The sequence below is a fragment of the Benincasa hispida genome, chromosome 9 (assembly GCF_009727055.1).
Source record: "Benincasa hispida cultivar B227 chromosome 9, ASM972705v1, whole genome shotgun sequence".
Classification (NCBI taxonomy): domain Eukaryota; kingdom Viridiplantae; phylum Streptophyta; class Magnoliopsida; order Cucurbitales; family Cucurbitaceae; genus Benincasa; species Benincasa hispida.
The window spans coordinates 65,588,417-65,601,886 of NC_052357.1; the positions used below are offsets into that span (position 1 = coordinate 65,588,417).

At 31.1% G+C, this 13,470-nt stretch overlaps 1 protein-coding gene and 2 pseudogenes across 1 annotated transcript; 1 reads left to right on the forward strand and 2 right to left on the reverse strand.

Annotated features, from left to right (window-relative positions):
- Positions 1-1,175: 1,175 nt before the first annotated feature.
- On the reverse strand, positions 1,176-4,355 carry LOC120086056 (BURP domain protein RD22). Its single transcript, XM_039042481.1, has 3 exons — positions 4,200-4,355; positions 4,008-4,113; positions 1,176-2,371 (listed from the first exon to the last, which is right to left on the reverse strand). Exons 1-3 carry the CDS (start codon positions 4,236-4,238, stop codon positions 1,419-1,421), a joined length of 1,098 nt encoding a protein of 365 aa, XP_038898409.1. The 5' UTR covers positions 4,239-4,355; the 3' UTR covers positions 1,176-1,418.
- A 2,516-nt stretch (positions 4,356-6,871) lies between these two features.
- LOC120084858 lies at positions 6,872-7,759 on the reverse strand (annotated as a pseudogene).
- A 416-nt stretch (positions 7,760-8,175) lies between these two features.
- LOC120084859 lies at positions 8,176-9,714 on the forward strand (annotated as a pseudogene).
- The last annotated feature ends 3,756 nt before the right edge of the window (positions 9,715-13,470 follow it).

A 13,470-nucleotide genomic window follows, 5' to 3' on the forward strand; every position in this document is an offset into this window, starting at 1 on the left:
TGAGACAACTGTGAAAACCCGCAGAAATTGCCTTGAGAAAAATGTAATGACAATCAACCAATCATCAACAATAGGCAGGACCTTAGATTTCCAAAGCCCCTTCCAAACCTACGAAAAAAATACCATTATTGGAGGAACTGGCTTCATGGGAATGAGTCAAAGCACTTTCAACTAGAAAAGCTCCCTTTTTATCTATATCCCAAATGATCTCCCTTGAAATTATTTTATTAGAGAGAAACGGCGATCCTCCCTTGAAATCCAAGGACCGCAGTCAAGCTGGATCAACTTGCCGTCCCCAGTTTGTTAATTGATACACATTATTAGAGAGATGCGACCTATAAAACGTCTATACCTTTTTATATATTTATAATCTTTCCACTCAGTCTTATAAATGTAATAGCAAATTAGAGCAAAAGTTTAAAATCTTAAATTTTCCATTCAAAATTTTGAATCCAAGACACACAAGACTATTAGCTAGGAGTAGTCGTCTTTTTGTTTCCTTCATTAACTTCATGCGTAGTTAGATTTTGTTGCCATATCCATTTAAATATATATATATATATATATATATATTAAGAATCCGTTCTGTAATTAATTAAAGTCTTTTTAGATAATTATTTTATTTTAAAAATTAAGACTATAAATCATCTTTGTTATCTACTTTTAACCTATGTTTTAATTGAGCCAAAATTTTAAAACTAAAAAAATAGTTTCTAAAATCTTATTTTTGTCTTTAGAATTTAGCTAAGAATTCAACTATTGTACTTAAGAAATACATAAATCATGATAACAAAATAAGAGAATATAGGCTTAATTTTCAAAAACAAAAAACAAAAAAATAAAAAGTGAAATAGTTACCAAACGAGACCTTAATTTTTAGTTTTTAAAAATTAAACCTATAAATATACTATTTAGAGCTTAGAGTTAATAGGTTAGGTAAGTGTTTTTAGAAAATTATGTCAAACTTTAAAAACTAAAAAAGTAATTTTGTCAAAAATTGTTTTTGTTTCTAAATTTAACTAGAATTCACATGTTTGTATAGGAATGATGAAAACAAGACTCGAGATTGGGTGAGATAATAAACACAAATTTCAAAAATAAAAAAAACCATCAAACATAATCTAAATTAATAAAAATTACTACATATTTTTAGTGTCCAAATTACCGATACAAAATAAGAGTAAGAGAATATCCACTTTATTATTAAACTAAAGTTGCATATTATACACGTCACTCACAAGTACCACGACTTATTACCACGATAACTAATCTTTTAACCATATCACTAATAACATTTAAAATTACATCAAAGTCCCCGAAAAAAGTGTAATACATGACCTAATAATAATATTAAAAGAAATATATTTTATGTTTATTTAGACCTACATGTGCCACGTGGACGATAACTTCTCAATCTTCTAGTATTTTGAAACCCATACCACGTGGTCTTGTGGAAGGAAGTGGCAAATGGGAACTGTCCCGGGCTTCACCTTCAACACTTGAAAAGCCAAATGTTTAGGGTTCCAAGCTGACGTGTCAGTGTGACACAGGGCTGCCACATCAGCTTTAGTCCCATCAGCGCTGACCAAACTAACCTTATAAGCACGTGTACGTTGCGTGAAATGACAATAAAACACAGCATATGGATAACTCAACTTATGACACGCAACTGCAGAGTCTGCCGTCGACGGTGATTTCTTTGCCAAATTCACAACCGTAAACGACTGCAAATCCGTCTCTTTCTCAACTTCCGTCGAGATCAACGTCACCTCCTTCCCCAACCTGGAAGTACTAAAATCGACCATCGACTCCAACGACGTAGCACAGATCTTATCTTCACCGATAACACCAGGGGCTTCGCATTCTTGGATCGTGTTTCGGATCGTCTCGGCCTCAAAACTCGTGGGGAGAATGGAGAATCGGGTGAGGATTTGGGGGAGTTTTTGGGAAGAGAAAGGGAGTGATGTGGCAACATGACGTGGCAAGAAACGAGTAGATGATGGTGTGGTTTGTTTAGGGAAATGAAGGGTAAATTTGGAATTAGGGTGGAGATTTTTTTCAAGAAAGAAAAGGGCTGTAGTTGGGTTATCGTGAAGTTGGGTTTCTGTGGCTGCATATAAGTAATTGAAGGGACTATAGCCTGGTTTAACTCCAACGTAAATTGCCTTACCTTTGTGACCGGCGTGGACGTTAACGCCTCCTTTACCGACGTTAACTGAACTGCCTCCTCCAGACTTTGGTTTTGGAGTGTGGACGTTAACTCCGCCTTTACCAACATTAACGGAGGTGCCTGTAGGTTTTCCCTTTCCGGTGTTGACCTTTACACCCCCTTTACCAACATTCACTGAAGTACTTTTTCCTTCTAGAAAGTCTACAAAATAAGATAATTAATTTCCTATTTTTTTTTCACGTTTCACATTAATAAAATATATTTTTTATTCTTTCAATAATACATATATAAAATAATTAGTAAATTGTAAGCTACACTCATCTTTATACATTTCACTTAATTATTTTATTATATTTTGTCACGTGACAATTTTTTTTAAAATTATGATAGGATGTACATCTTGGGATTTACCCAAAAATTTATCTTTCTAAGTATATTTGGTTTGAAATTAGTTAGGTTTTGTTTGACAACCATTTTGGCCTCGTTTGGTAACCATTTTGTTTTTTGTTTTTGTTTTTTAAAATTAAGTCTATGAACATTACTTCCCTCTAAAAATTTTTCTTTATTATTTACTTTTCACTAATGGTTTAAAAAATCAAGTCAAATTTTGAGAACTAGAAAAAATCAAGTCTATAGACACTACTTCTCTCCAAAAATTTTCCTTTATTATCTTTTTGTTTTTGGAATTTGGCTAAAAATTCAACAATTGTACTTAAGAAATATGAAAATCATTGTAAGAAATGTGCATGGAATACGCTTAACTTTCAAAAACAAAAACAAAAAACCAAATGGTTACCAAACGGGGCCTTTGTTTTTTGTTTTTGAAATTTGTGTTTGATTTTTTACAATTTTTTACTCACGGTTGTTTTCATAATTCTTATATAATTATTTGAATTCTTAGTCAATTTTTAAAAATCAAACCAAGTTTTTGAAAACTTCTTTCTTTAAATTCGGCTTTGGTTTTTAAGATTTTAGATATCCGAAATCTAGAAAACAAAACAAATAAACTAACAAATAAAAGTGATGTGTATAGGACTTTATTGTTTAGTTTTTTGAAATTTGAAAACTAGTGTTTTATGGTTTTAAAAGTAACCCACTAGATCTAAGTAGAAATATATTAGCAATTTTTTTTAGCTACGGTTGTCATGTCGTTATCTTGTTAGGGTTGACTTGAAACCATTTGAAAAAGGCTTTTAAAATTAGACCAATTTTATATTTTTATAGTCTTATTGCACTCATCTTTTAGTCTAAACAACATTAATAAAAATAAATCATATGATAAAAAAATATGAATTAATTTTATTTTTTAAACTATTCATGGATAAAGAGATACATGAGATTAAATCTAATCTAAGTTATACTTAATTATTGTCTTTTGAAATTAAACTCAAATTTTAATCTGGAAGCGAGTTTGGAATGATTAATGCATCAAAATTAATTTTATCATGTTCAAAATCATCACTTTTAATCTATCTTTTAATTATTTCTAGCATAAATTTAGGAAGTTTGAGAAAGATTTTGAAATAGTTAAAATCACTTTAAAACACTAATCATATGATTGTAGGAGAGAATCATAATTTAAAAACTAAAATCAAACATTTAAGTTGATTTTAAATGATATGTTTCGGAATATAGGTAACGACGTAAAAGTTAATATTAAAAAGCTCAAAGTTATTTTGAACATAATGAAAGTAATTCTCAACACAATTTCAAAATCACTCCAAACATGCATGTCTTAAACCGACGTTGAATATCTGAAATGGTTTTAACTATTTAAAAACACTCCTAAACATATACGAAAGTGATTTTAACAATTTCAAAACCATCCAATATTGACCTGAACTAAGGAGATCTGTAATAGCTTTCGGGATCGGGGTGTTCGGCAACACAGAACGCCAGTAGTCTTCAGGCGAGAGATCGGCATAACAAAAAACAGTTGCAAGCTGCAACAAAACAAAACCATGAAGAGAGATCAGAGATCATAACATATGAAACGAAATGGCTTAAGAACTTAATTGAAAAAGCTTACGGAAAGTAAAACAAATATGAGTGAAAACCGAAACTCCATTGAAGCAAACCACAGTGAATAAAGCTCTGAAAAGAAAGGAAGGGGAAATTATATGAATTAAAATGATATGGAAATGAGTGGGCGAGATTTATAAGGAAGGATTGAAGTAGAGGGGAAAGCAACGTTTGTCAAAATAGTAACTTCCAACTGCCTGCGCCTCAACAACTTAAATGGGCTATTATGTCGTATGGGACAGGTGGATTATAGAGCACAATTTCGAAATGGTACTACATCATCCTTTTAATCAATTCTAAATTATTCTAATCTCACAAATTTTGTAATTTTGAATTTAGTTTTCATGGGTTATAATTAAAATTTAGTCAGTATGGTTTGATAAAATTGTTGTAGATAGTCTGTATGATAGAGACTGTTTATGAGAATTTTATTAAACCATATGGATTATTCATGAGGTATTATCGAACCATAATAATTATGACTTTTAAAATAAGAGGGTCTAAATTCTAACTTTTTCCACATCATAGGGATCAAATTTGTAATTTAATATTTTTGTTTATTTTTTTCATGTTACTTTAAAAAAATAATTAAATACAACTATTTGGTAATCATTTTGTTTTTTGTTTTTGTTTTTTAAAATTAAGTCTATTTCATCTGCATTTCTTATCATGATTTGTATTATTTTTTAAAAAAAAAAAATTGATCTTGGAGATTGTATAATGCTTACTCTCAAACTATTTGTTTATACAATAGTAATATTCTTTGTTTCTCTCTTCATTTTCATATTCCTATCTAATGACTTGGGATGTAATTTGAGGCGTCAAGAATTAAAAAAAAATCTAATTTTTTTCCTTGTTTGATTTTGAAATTTTCTTAACATTTTATCTATTCTACATCTTTTCTCAACTATAAAAAATACCAAGTAATTGACAGAAACGGAAAGAGAGGGATTTGAATCCTCGGTACAAAAAAATCGTACAATGGATTAGCACGCTTTAGTTCACTCAGCCATCTCTCAGCCATCTCTCCCCAAATTGAAAAAGGATAATTACTATGATACATCCTATTCCTTAGCCGAAAAAATGTGTGGCCATGAAATAGGGATTAAGTGGAACAAAATTGACTAGGTGATAGAGTCATGAAAACACCAGTTTGGACCTTAGCTCCATGAAACAATATATTACTGCTGAAACATGGAAGAATTGAAATCTTAGATCAAAACATTATGTATGGATGGTATGAATTACCTAAACAAGAATTCTTGAGCAACAAACACCAAACTCCGAAAAAAATTTATTCTTTCGTTTATATTTATTTTGGTTAAAGGATAAACATTTCTTTGTCTTTTTTTCATTATGTTCAGTCATTGAATAAGCATTAAGTAAGTGATAATCGAAGGATTCTGCATTAAATAAGTGATAATTTGAAGAATTCTTACTTAGGGAATTTTTGAACTTTTTTGGAAGGTTTTTTTTTTATTGAATCATCGTGGTTCTAGTCTAAATCTAAGGTTTTAATTGATTCATACGGTCTTAACAAGAGAATTCCTATCAATAATAAAGAAAAAAAGAGTAGAGTCGCATTACATACAAATAATAATAAAAAAAAAAGGTAAATAGAAGATTCAAGAGGCCCCTAATGATCAATATAAATACGAATGAGCCGACTTAGAGCATGACTTCTTTCAACTATTCTATTATTGGTTCTTAGTAATAGTGATAGAATGAGTTGTCTAGAGTAGAGAAGAGAGCACATTCAATCGACGATTTATTTCTAGCTTTCCCTGCTTGGCCAAGATGTGTTAAACGAAACCTTCTTTAAAAATGTCTCTAAAGGTGGATATTGGAACTACTGGTCCGCTGCTTTGACTTTTTCTTTTTCGAACTACTATGAGTGTCCTAGTAGGGTCTTCTGCCAGACTTAAGCAGTCGCTAACCCTTGCTATTCGATGGTATGTCTCGCTCCACTCTAAGCCGACCCTACCCTTTGGAGTCATTTTTGCTCTCCTAGCGAAACAAAACAAGGGCCATTTAACTAATGACTCAATCCTTTTCTATGGTGTTAACTTGATAGTGCATACAACTCTACAATGGAATTCATTTTTACCTTTCTGCGAAGGAATATAAAATAGAGGATCTAGCAGACTCAAAGCAATAAATGATCCCATAACCACCCTTCCCTTTTTTTAGTAATTTTAAAATACGATGATGGTTCGGGATTGGTATCTTAGATTGTGCACGTGAAAAGCAGTAGCATTAGCAGAAGCAGTAAGATCCAATAAGAAGCCACTGAATCTGCTAGATCGAATGTTGAGTTTTTTTAATTTGAATCTCTTGTCAGGCGCAAATAAGATGATAAGAAAGTCAGTCTCTTTCGTTCACTTGATCCATTACCCGAAGAGGTCCAATCCTCCATTCCACCCCCTGTCAGTTTCAGCCAGAGCAGAGCATTTAGGCTATCTTAGGTGGTTGACCAAATCAAGGTTTTGAACCAATGACACAGATGACCTAGGACCAAAGTCGTATGCTCTCAAATCTCTTTTATACCATGATCAATGCCCCAGTTGATCCTGTACATATGACCCGCTATCAGGAAAAGAATAGTAATGGCTAAATGATGATGTGCAATATCGGTTAACCATAGACCCCTGGTTACTGGATCTAATCTTTCGCGAAAAGTCAGAAATTCTGCATATTTTGACTGGGTGACTCTCGGTCTCTCTAATGCATAAATGGTTGGAAATTTCATCATCTTTGGTAAAATCAATTCTACTACGTAGACATTCATAAACTGCTCTACCATAATTCTTAGCGGATAATCCTAATTTTGATTTAATAGTACATCCCAATAGAGGGCGACCATATTTGTTCAATTTATCTTTTACAACCTGAATACCATGAGGTAGGCCTTGGAAAGTTTTAATATAAGTAGTAGGATTTGCAAATCTTTTGGACGTAGAGCATGTAGAACCTTGAATCCAAATACATTGCCGACAATAGAAGTAAACATGTTAGTAACATAACCTTCTTCAAAAAGGTCTAGAGGATAAGCTACATAAGCAATATATTGATTTTCTTCTCCAGGAATAGGCTTGATTTCATAGCATTCTCCTTTGTAACGATCAAGACTGATAAGCCCATCAGTCCACACAATTGTCCATGTACCAGGAGAAGATTCAGCAGCTACAACGGCCTCTACTTCCTCAGTGGAGCTCCTGGTTGAGGAGTTACTCGGAATGCTACAAGATATCAGTATTTTTGGTTTCATATTCAAGAGTATATTAAGTCAATTTATAATCTTCAACGCCAGCTTTGAATTCAACACTTGCTTTAGTCTCTGGTTGTGGTGACATAAGTCCCTCCCTACAATTCATGAATTAAGAATTCTCGCAACAACAAGGTCTACTCGACATGAATTAGGAGTTAATGAAACCTTTTATAGGAATCCTTTCACAAAATTCTCAACTAATATTATCAACTAATTAGAATGGTTCGTTTTTAGACCATGGTATTTGATTCACCAAATACAACATTATTGTATATACTATTTCATATGTATGGCACAACCCAATCTTTTTTTTTTATTTTTAATTGTAATATAGTCTTTTTCCTCAAAATATTAAAATAAAAAAAAATTCACTCTTGACAATGATATATGTTGTATTATGTAAATCCTAGATGTGAAAATATGCGAAATTCCTATGAAAAAAAAAAGAGAGAAAGGGTATAGGTAGAAAAAAGAAAAAACTAATAGATTATACCTAAATCGATATGCTGAAATAAGAAATAAGGACTAAAGAAATGAAAAAAAAATGACTCATAAATGGAGTTTAGGTTCGAATTCCATAGATAATATGGATGGTAATGTATATAATGATAGGCAAATGAAAGACTTTCGAAAGATTTTTATCCATCCACTTGATATTTTGAAAATGGGTTGGTTGAACTTGCAATTTGACTCATTCAAATGGCATAAGTCAACAATGGAATTTGATTCCATTGGACGGTACCAACGAAATCGAGTGCGAACTCTTATTTCATTTTTTTTTTAATTAACCGATCAACTTTCTTTTCCATCGAACATTTATTTTAGATTTCAATAATTTTTTAAATAAAAAAAATTCGACATATTTCATTTTATTATGAGAATAAATCCACGACTTCTGGTCCTAAAGTTTCCACGCTTGAAAAAAAACAACTTGTGATGTAGCGCTCAAATCATTGGTCCAACACTAGATATAGCTTTTCCCCAGGTAAAATGTTTAATATTCACAACGCTTTGATAGTTAAAGGTCAAGATACTGTCAATCAAGAAATTAATGTGACTTATGAAGTACGACAATTATTAGAAAAAAAAAATCAAGTTAGAGCTTTAGTTATGAGTGCTATGAGAGGAATGGAAGTGATTGACACAAGAGTTCCTCTGATGTTCCAGTTGGCAGAGTGACTCTCCACCGAATTTTCAACGTGCTTGGAGAGCCTATTGATAATTTGGGTCCTGTAGATACTCGCACAACATCTCCTATTCATAGATCCGCCCCTGCTTTTATACCGCTAGATACAAAATTATCTATTTTTTTGAACATGAATTAAAGTAGTGGATCTTTTAGTCCCTTATCGAGGTGGAGGAAAAATAGGACTATTCGAGGGGCTGAAGTGGGTAAAACAATACTCATTATGGAATTGATCAACAACATTGTCAAAGTTCATGGAGTTGTATCCATATTTGGAGGAGTAGGTGAACGTACTCATGAAGGAAATGATCTTTACATCGAAATGAAAGAATCTGGAGTAATTAATGAAGAAAATATTGCAGAATCAAAAGTGGCTCTAGTCTACGATTAGATGAATGAACCATCGGGAGCTCGTATGAGAGTTAGTTTAACTGCCCTAACTATGGCGGAATATTTCCCATATGTTAATGAACAAGACATACTTCTATTTATCGATAATATCTTCCATTTTGTTCAAGCGGGATCCAAAATATCCACGTTATTGGGTAGAATGCCTTTGGCTTTGGGTTATCAACCCACTCTAGTACCAAAATGGGTTCCTTATAAGAAAGAATTACTTCTACCAAGGAATAGTCCATAACTTCTATTCAAGTTGTTTATGTATCTGCGGACGATTTGACCGATCCTGCTCGTGCCACCACATTTTCACATTTAGATGCTACTACAGTACTATCAAAAGGATTATCTGCCAAAGGTATCTATCCAATAGTAGATCCTTTAGATTCAACCTCGACTATGCTACAACCTCAAATTATTGGTGAAGAACATTATGAAACTGCGCAAAGAGTATATGAGCAAATGCCTGAACCAAAATATATTATTGCTATGGGAGCATGTATAATTACAGGAGGGATGTTTAATACCAATTCTTATAGTATTGTTCGGGGAGTCGATAAGTTAATTCTTGTCGATATGTATTTTTTGGATTTTCTACCTAAACCCGAAGCTGTTATAAATGCTATAACAAAACTTCATAAGAAAATATCTCGAGAAATCTATGAAGATTGAATTAAGTCTCGAGAGGAGAATCAATGTTTTACTACCAACCACAAATTTCATGTTGGCCCAAATACTCATACTGGAAATTGCGGTCAAGGATTACTCTATCAACCATCATCTACTTCAGAGATCGTCCCTCCTGAAACTTTTTTCAAATACAAAAGTATAGTCTCTTCCAACGAATTAATAAATTAGCAGTATACTTTTATAAAAAACGATAAAGAACGAGTGAATATTCATAAATTTTTCATTGTAAATGGGAAATACTTATACAAATAAAAATAAAAAATGGAGGGGGTGAGAGAAATAAAAAAGATGCAGGGTCTTTATCTTCTTGGCTAGTCAAACATGGATTGGTTCATAGATCTTTGGGTTTCAATTACCAAGGACTAGAGACTTTACAAATAAAGCCTGAGGAATGACATTCCATTGCAGTCATTTTATATGTATATGGTTACAATTATCTACGTTACCAATGTGTTTATGATATAACACCAGGTGGACTATTAGCTAGTGTGTATCATCTTACAAGTATTGAGTATGGTATAGATCAACTGGAAGAGGTATGCATAAAAGTATTTGCTGCAAGGATAAATCCTAGAATTCCGTTTATTTTCCGAGATTAGAAAAGTGCAAATTTTCCCGAAAGTGAATCTTATGATATGTTGGGAATTTTTTATGATAATCATCTACGTCTAAAGCGTATTTTAATGCCTGAAAGTTGGGTAGGATGGCCCTTACGTAAGGATTATATTGCCTCCAATTTTTATGAAATACAAGATGCTCATTCCCTATTGCAATCATTTTATATGTATATGGCTCTTTTCATTCAATAAAAAATTGCGATTAACTTTGATTCCCTCCCTTGAATCGTACTTTGAGATGAAAGGAAGACAAACGGGAGGGGGGGTGGGTTGGCTAAATACAGTGATTAAATTCTTATCAATTTCTAAAAACAACTTTTTTAAAGCTACTTTTGTTAGTTCTCAAAATTGGCTTAGTTTTTTAAACCATTAGTGAAAAGTAGATAACAAATGAAAAAATTTAGAGATGGAAATCGAGTCCAGAAGCTTAATTTTTTTTTTAAAAAAAAAAAAAAGAAAAAAAAGTTACCAAATGGGGCCTTACTTACAACATTTGGGTTTATCTTTTTTTCTTTTTTTCTTTCTTTTCTTTCTTTAATACAACAATAGTGGGAGATTAAACTTTTGACTTTAGAGAAGAAGGTTATATCAATTACCCTTTAGCTAAGTTCACTTTTACATATTTGGTTTAAAAATGCTTTTCATCCCTAAACTCTTTTTAAGAAAAAATAACAATCTAGTATCTAGATTGTTACATATATAAAAGATTAGGGGCTAAAAGTATTTTAACCAATAAATTTTTAAACCTTCACTTTTGGATTTAGGTTATAAGAGTCATTGACATATTAAAAAAAAATTAAAATAATAATAATAATAATTGTAGGTCAAAAAGATTATAAACTTTTAAATTTGTGTCAACTAGACATGAGATTTTTTTTTTCTTTTTTAATATTGAGTATGCCAAAAAAATGTGAGACCTAAAGTTAAAATTAATTTAGAAATTTTTTTACAAATAAACAAATATAAAACTATTTACAAAAATAGCAAAAAAAAAAGGTCTATCAGTGATAGAAACCGATAAAAGTCTATCATTGATAGATGTTTATAGAAATCTATTAGTATCTATCCGTCATAAAAATTGATAGAAGTTTAAAATGATTAAATTTTACTATTTTATGTAAGTATTTTTTCGTATATTTTTATTTTAAAAAATTTCCGTTAATTTATTAAACACAAAACCGATAGCTTTTTAAAGTTTGAAAATGATATGGGTAGTGACCTAAAAGTCTACTGATATTTATAATTTAACCAAAAAGGAATTAATAAAATAAATTTATTTTTCCATCCGGGTGCAAATATGAATTAATAAAACATAGAAACACGATAGAAAAATACATGTTATTTAATTTTGTAACTTTTCAAAAAAAAAAAAAATACAAAATTATGATACTTCGTACCAACATTTATTGGGTATGGTGTGAATTATTTCATCATCGCCGTCGATATAGCTTTTCGAATGCATCTAAAAAATGATAAACTATTTAAAATCATATACAGCATACGCACGTGATTTAACACGTATAACATTGATAAACTATTCAAACATTTTTTTTTAGTATCTACCGTTTACACTTTATTACATGCACGAATATATATATATATATATGACAAGTCTATTTTCAAATATAAAAAAATAATCAAATTATTTATAAATAATAATAAAATATCATAATTTATCTATGATAAATCGGATAGACTATTGCAAATAAATTGTGATATAAATTTTTTCAATTATTTTATTATTTAAAATAATTTCTCCGTATGACAACATATATCATTGTAAAAGTGAAGTTTACAAGGAATAAATGATTTATCTAATAAATAGTATTTATAATTACAAATACTAACCCGCGGAATAGTCTATGTAGTTTAAGAGTAAGAAATAAGTAAGCTCTAGTGCAATTTGTGTCTAATATATAGTTTCATGTATTTTAAAAAGTGTGTTAAATTCCTAAAATTTAAATGTCTAATAATTCCTCGATGATAGCTCATTAATGTGTACAACAATTTTGTAAATTTAATAATTCATTGAACACGTAATTGAATTTTTTTTTTTATGTTTTATTAGATGTAAAATTCAATTTTGGGAATAATCAATTTGTTGATTTAGAAAACAAGTATTGAATATGTCAGAAATATATTAAATACAAAATTAAGATTTTAATGTTCTATTTGACATTATGAAATTCAATACATAATATGCTTAACTATCAAAATTAAGGTCTCGTATGATAATTATTTGACTTCATTAGGTTTGTTTTCTCAGAACTTCATTATCATAGTTTTCGGACCCGTTTGGATTAAATAGAGAAAAAATATATTTTTTAACAAAGAGTCTGTTTTGATTGACTTGAGAAAAAATATCTTTCAATTTTTTTTATTTAAACACTTTTAATAAAAGTGACTAAAACACATTTGAAAAGCTATTTTGAGTAGTTGTTAAACACTCCAATTTCTTCTAAAATAATTTATTTACACTTCAAAGTGAGTTAATGATTGAATAAGGCTGGAAAGTTTGGTTGGGAATCGGAATTGTCCTTTGGACTTCCCTTTTCTGTTTTCTTCTATGTATTATTGCCTCAATGATAAAAATGGATACTACAACCTTTTTTTATACAAGTTTTGACCTAATTATAACAATGGTAATGATACAAAGAGGAATAGAAATATTACAAGTGGTACACTATGATTGGAGAGTGGTAAACTAACTTTTAACTACCTTGGTGAGTCACTCCTTCTTCCTCTACCTTGGTCTTTCCTTTTTCATTTCTTATTTCTTCTCTAACATCCCCCCTCAAACTAGATGGTACTTCAAGTACTCCTAGTTTGGCTCGTAATGTATAGAAGTGTGTGTTGTTGAGTGGCTTTGTGAGACAATCAACAATTTGATCGGTCGACGGTACATAGCGAATATTGATGTGGCCTTTGAGAACATGGTCTCGGATGAAGTGAATATCAATTTCGATATGTTTAGTTCGAGAATGAAACACCGGATTTGTTGCTAATGCACCTGCTCCTGGGTTGTCACACCATATAGTAGGTCTAGTGTTGGACTTTAATCCCATCTCACCTAGTAGTTGTTGAAGCCAGAGTACTTCTGAGGTGGCATGAGCAAGTGCTC